We start from the raw sequence: 6,490 nt of genomic DNA, 5'->3' as shown, positions 1-6,490 counted from the left end.
AACAACAATCATTCCCCTCCATTTTGCCGCCACAAATCCTTCCCCTCTCTCAGTATTTGTGAAGGCCTCTCCCGACGTTGGGGCCACCAGCGCCACCTTTCCGTCTCTGGAGCATACCCAGTTGGGGAGAGGAGGTACAGCGTAGGGCTCTGCCACCGCAGCCAGTGCAACACCCCACTCCGCTAGGTTCTGCATAAGCAGGTCCTGGGCGGGCGCGGAGTGGTTGATGTTGCACTGCAACACCTCCCATGGATCTTGTTGCGGGTGTGCTGGCATCGTCCATGTGCTGTCCCTCATCAACCTGTTCCGTCGGGGGGCTAACAGCCGGGGTGGCCTTTCCGGTAGCCTCCCGGTTCACGCTGCGGGCCTCCACCCCCCTCACCTTAGGGGGGTTGCATGAGAAGCCACGCCTGGTGGCAGACTGCGCAGAAGGCCTCTGCCTGGCAGACCACCCCCCGGTGCCCCGGCTTGCTGCACCGGAAGCACAGGTCTCCTCTTTCGATCGGGGAAGGGCATGTAGCCCTAGTGTGGCCGATACCCAGGCACTTGTAGCACTTGAGCACCTCAGGCTCAAGTGCTTCGACCCGGGCAGCTGCCCACCCAATCGTCACCCTTCCCAAGGATGCTGCGGCATTCGCCGCCTCTATAGGGCACCGAACTAAGGCAGAGCCAGTGCCGCTGTAACCGATGTGAATATCTCCTACCCTGATATCCGCCGGTGAACATCCCCCTTTGGCTGCAAGTGCTCTCACCACTGCCTCTGAGGTGGCAGCCTCATCTAGGCCTGATACCCGGAGACACGCCATCTTGACGGGTCTGTAGACCCGAGCCGCGTCTCCTATGGCCGTCTTCAGGCGCGCCTTTAGGGCGTCTGCGGTGCGACCCTTATCTACCCCGTCCACCTCCAGTATGCGGGCCCCATCCGCTGTCCTCCTAACCTTTACGTGCTAGAGGCCGATTTTCTCGAGCCGGAAGGCTTGGGTGGCCCTCAGCATCACAGAGGCGTAAGACTCATTAGCCTCAGGCTTGAGGGCCACCACCACCGCCGCGGTCTTCGGTACCACCAGCTTTTTAGCTACCGGAGCCGACGGCTTGGTCGCTTGTGTCGCCGAAGTGGTAGGAGGGGTGGCCTTCTTTTTGCGTTGGGCGTCTGTATAGGAACTGAGGGCACCGGCTTGGGCGCAGCTGCCGTCTTCTTAGCCCGCGGAGCAGACGCAGGTTTCAGAGGGGGCACCGACTTGGGCCTAGACCGACTATATGTATAATATATGTGACGTTCCAAACCTAAAGGGTCCCCCATCTCGTCCCGTGGGTGTCGTAAAAGCCGACTAAGGGAACACCGACGGATGGGCAGCAGCGTCCGTCGAGTACTTTTATTAACTTCTACTGCGGTCCCTCCAACCTCAATCAATTTCGCCCTAACAATTCTAAAATACGACATACACTATCTCAAACCTACTTTTCGCAAACTTCAAATTAATCATTTTCAATCTTTTTATCAGTACAACAACCAACAATAAAAACTTCGCATTCCCAGACCAACCCAAACAAATCTCAACCCGGACCCATGGCCGTCCGTACTCAATGCGGGGACCATGGGTCCATCAAAGCTCAAACATAAAAACAACGCCGGGTCTCTAAAAACTGAGCATCACCATTGCTTCTTGTCTGATGGTGATGCCGGACCCGGTATCGCATAAATCATAAAAACCCTTCGCAAATGTCACCGCGGGCACAGGGTCGCCCGTATCCATAGCGAGGGCCCTGTGTCTAGAACTGACACTTTAAACTTTACAAAAAAAAAAACCTAAAGGGTCCTTAATAAGCACCATAATATACACATGGATTATATATATAAATACATATATACATAGAAAACATCCATAATTCCGGAACAAATATTTGTGATAAACACACAAATGCCCTTACTAGGATCCGAACCCGAGACCTCCTGCTTCGTAAGCAAGTACACTACTGACTCGGTAAGGAGGCCGTCAAAATTTTATGTTTATAACAAGGTTGTGTATTACAAGTATCTAGTGAAGATACTGTATAAACTTCCATTGTAAATATATAAAACTCATACATTATGTATCTAGGTTGTCCTGATTTGAAGTCCCAAGCGATTACGACGGGCCATGTTTCTTTTAGAGAACAAATGCTTACGTACCTTTATTTCGGCTTTGAAGTGACGTGTAAGATAACACTAACTATTTATATTTTATTTACTCCTTTGAATCTTGGCATACATAATTTATATCATACATTTTTTTTTTCAATTTTTTAATGTATTTGTGCATAAAAAGTAAATACTATTGGTAATAATGGCACTTAATTTTTTTTTTTAAACCTATGTTTTGCAAAATGTTACTTGTCACTTTTTGTCATCTATCAATATATAAGCTTATTTAGACTACGTCCCATCATGGTTTTATCGCCATCACAATACGAAGCAATTTTTTTTTAACTCCGAAACTAAGCTTATTCCAGACATGACATTTTAGACTTTAAATGTGATCAGGAATACACCGTTTAAATCTGTCGGCGGGTTTCTCGTGTATTGTTATAAATTCCTAATTTTCTATCTATTTAACTTACTCTGTTTTCAACATGTACTTTATAAATAAAAAGTACTGTCTAGCCGTACTGTCTTTCACTTTCACCACAAAACTAGTGAGATAGTGATGATGAAGCCGATGGTTCCAGGTTCAATTCCGGGGAAGGGCATTTATTAGTGCGATTAGCAATTGAGCATGAACATTTGTTCCTGAGTCATGGGTGTTTTCTATGTATTTAAGTATTCATATATTAAGTATATAATCGTTGTCTAAGTACCCACAATACAAGCGTTAAGCTTACTGTGGGACTTAGTCAATTTGTGTTATAACGTCAGATAATATTTCTTGTGAAGAGTTTTTGACGAGTTCTATATCCAGCAGGTCTTCTAGCTGATAAGTGATGTCATCTTGTCCTCAGAGTAGCAATGACTACTAATTACCAACTCTCAAGACATCACAATGTAATGTTTTGTCAGTTAGGCCCGTAATCATGCTGATGTTTTTTTTATTGTAAAACGGTCTTCGCATATAGCCTAGTAGGTCCTTAGTCGTTAATTATTTCAATTAATTCAAAAGATTTTTATGAAAATGGCCCTTCTATGTACTTTATATCATCAACTTGATTGAAAGACCTTATTTATTACAATAAGCCACATTGCTTGAATTTTACCTATGAGAGATTTTGGAATAAGTACTTTAAAAGTATAATAATTAGCAGTTACGTCAATTTGTATCTACGCTTTGTCTTTCCTTAATTGAAAAATATCTATATATTGATAAAAGTTATTTTTTATAGTTCTACAGGTTCTAGATTTACAATTTATAAAAAACAAGCAAAGGTAGCATGGTATTTGCCATAGACCCGGGTACGTCCTTAAACTACGTCCAAAAGAGAGGTACGGGCATTGTGAATGTCATGTCGCTTTGTGTGGCAGGGCACAGCCAGCGGATATCATTCCAGATCTAGAGCAGAGCCCAACTGGGGAAGTACCTCCACCTTACAGAAATCCGCAGCCAAATAACATTAGACCCTACTCATAGTGTTGTGTTCCTGCCGGTGAGTAAGGTTGCCAGCGCTCAACGAGGGGGGGGGGGGCTGCTTATCATCAGGCAGGCCGTATGCTTGTTTGCCACCGACGTAGTATATATATATATATATACAGGGTGATTCAGGAGACGTGAGCAGGATCAAGCTTGAGCATTCAGTAAGTTATAAGCAACTGTTTCGTACCAGTATTTGTGAGATTAACGTTCTTTTATTTTTTTACTATTAAAAAAATATGTTATAATTTATTTACGCCATGTATGGCACCCTATTTGTTTTATCCATAACAAGTGACAAATTGAATGTCATCGGAGACTGGTTACTTTTGAAAAATCGTATCTCACTCGAGTGTGACATTTTGTTTTCTTCATAATCAAACTGCTGTCATAACGGTTAAAGAGGTTTTATCTTTCTTAATTAAGTGTTGTAGGGTGTCCATGATTGTAGATTATCAAATTTGTCCTTCCCAAAAAGTTAAATAACAGAAATAAAGCGAGATTGTTTTACTTAAATATGATGATGAACGGTTCATTAACATTTACTGATTGTGTAGGCTTAGTCCTGCTCACGTCTCATGAATCACCCTGTATATATATATATAAAAGGTAAATCAACTACTAACGAAACTCTGGACTAAATTCATATTGCAGCCCTTGATTGACAAGCCGTAATCGTAGCATAATGCGATTAGGAAAATCTACCAATAAAAAAATCATTCGAGACGCGGACATCACCAATCACGACAACAACTATAACGATCACATACTTATAAATGGTATTACTGTTCTTCATCTATTCCTAATTCTTCGATAAAAGCTTCTTATACTTATTAAGTAGGTGCCAACCTACATTTCGTTTAAATAAAATCATTCAAATGACATATCTGTGCGATTTAATAAAGGTATGTAGGGGTGACTTGTTATAAGAATTCAGAGGCAATGTGTCGGCGAGGGTAAATAAGCCTACATTTGTCTGCATTGCGTCCCATCTGATAGAACTACAATGGCGGCCAATCAAATTATTAAATAGGTACTTGTTCGGTTTTTTTAACCAACTCAATAATAGGCATGTTTATACTGTAAGTGATGGGAAATTTTGTGATTTAATGTAGATGAAAAGACAATGTTGCGCGGTGGATTTGATTTGTGTAGTTTTTGTAGCAATAAGTACCTGCCAAAACTTTTTTTAAATGTAATTCTTAAAATCTATAAGGGTTCCGTTTTTTGCCATTTGGCTACGGAACCCTAAAAAACGACAAAACTGATATTTTTCCAGTGTTCTTTTGTGAAATATTAAAATTGAAACCGAATTGTAGAGGTTTTTTATATGATACTATTTTTTATATCAAATCATTTTCTCTTATACAGTGGAACCTCTTCATCCTATCGGTGGGCGGATAGAGTGGAGGTAGATCTCTGTGAGCTCGACTTTAGTGAAAACTGAACCCCCGGTCTTGGTTCAGTTTTCACTAAAGTAAAGTAAAATGGCGTGCTCTTGTGTTGGAGGCCAAGACTCATTTTGGATCATTGCACCAAAACAGTAAGCGGTGGAACCTAAGCGTAATCCTCGTTAACACAAAATAAAATACTGTTCTCTTCCCTTCAAAGCAAAAACCTTTATAACTCGAAATATTTAACGTTATTAAGACGAATTAACTAACGATTCCCTTCGTTCGGCATCGCCTGAGATAATACTGCAAACTCACTGCACTTACCTCTCCCACTAAACCTAACTTGAAAAATTAATTTGATCTCTATAACTCGAAAAAATACGAATCGTTTTATCACCTCTATATCCCGAAGTATTTTACTAACAAACCTATGTAACCCGTAGAAATATTATTATACTTTATGCGTTAGAATAATTACCGTTTTAGTACGAGTTTTTAATTTGTTTTAGGTAACTCTGTAACTCGTAACCACTTTAAGAAGATCGAAGACCTTTAAGAACCACTCTTAGTTAATACCCTCTGTAAGACGAAAACTTTTTGGTATTTCCCTTGAGATTCGTGCTGGCGAGGTTCCACTGTATTAAAAGAACGAATTTATATCTAACTATGATATAATACACCAGGGACAATAGGAATTCCCCTTTAGAAACACTGTAGAACCAAATAGTAACTTCTTATATGTATAATAGTTTAGTTATATTAATTTCATAATAGCATTACATTATAAATTGCTAAGCTACTTAGCAATACTTTTTTTGCTTAGGTATGTGGTATTAGGCATTACTTAAGCCGGCCAGCAATACCAAATAAACAGCCCAGAAATGGGTAATGTTGACATGTGATTTTTCATGCCCAGTGTCATCGGTGCCGCCGTGCTAACGGATACTGTTGATATTGTAAGCGCGCGTGCACTGACAGACAGTGACTGGATCACGGATGTAAATGTTGAGCAGCAGCCCCATATATCTACAGCAGTTATTAGGTACTGTAGGTAAAAAAAATTCAACAACGATAATAATAACAAATTTTCCCGAATATAAACAATAAATAAGTGTAATTAAAACTTTGAGAAAACCGTACGTCTTTCGGCAAAGTTTAATTGTTTTTCATCATCATTGTCTCCAATTATTTAAATATACCTATATTTTATTGGATAACATTTTGAAATGTAATGTTAATTTATCTCTCACTACATAATTTTATTTTATCTGGGAACTAAGCTTATGTAAGAAAAACCAACATTTTATCTATTAAACTTTTGGAAAGTATAAACTATGTTATGAAACGTGTAATCTAAAAGTTTTTACAATTTTGTATATTCTTTTCAATCTATTTATGGGCTGTAATATGGTACTTATTTCAGCTAAATAAGCCTTTTGTTAAGCATCTCTAAAGAAATCCGTAAACCCAATTTTCGCGATTGCAAAATTTACATTC

At 40.2% G+C, this 6,490-nt stretch overlaps 1 protein-coding gene across 1 annotated transcript; it reads right to left on the bottom strand.

The window, feature by feature from the left end:
* Positions 1 to 383: 383 nt before the first annotated feature.
* Positions 384 to 806, bottom strand: LOC133533830 (uncharacterized). Its single transcript, XM_061872888.1, has one exon. The coding sequence runs from the start codon at positions 804 to 806 to the stop codon at positions 384 to 386; it is 423 nt and encodes a 140-aa protein (XP_061728872.1).
* Between the last annotated feature and the right edge of the window lie 5,684 nt (positions 807 to 6,490).

Source organism: Cydia pomonella, unplaced genomic scaffold (assembly GCF_033807575.1).
Source record: "Cydia pomonella isolate Wapato2018A unplaced genomic scaffold, ilCydPomo1 PGA_scaffold_207, whole genome shotgun sequence".
Classification (NCBI taxonomy): Eukaryota; Metazoa; Arthropoda; class Insecta; order Lepidoptera; family Tortricidae; genus Cydia; species Cydia pomonella.
This window is presented reverse-complemented; position numbering and strand designations above follow the sequence as displayed.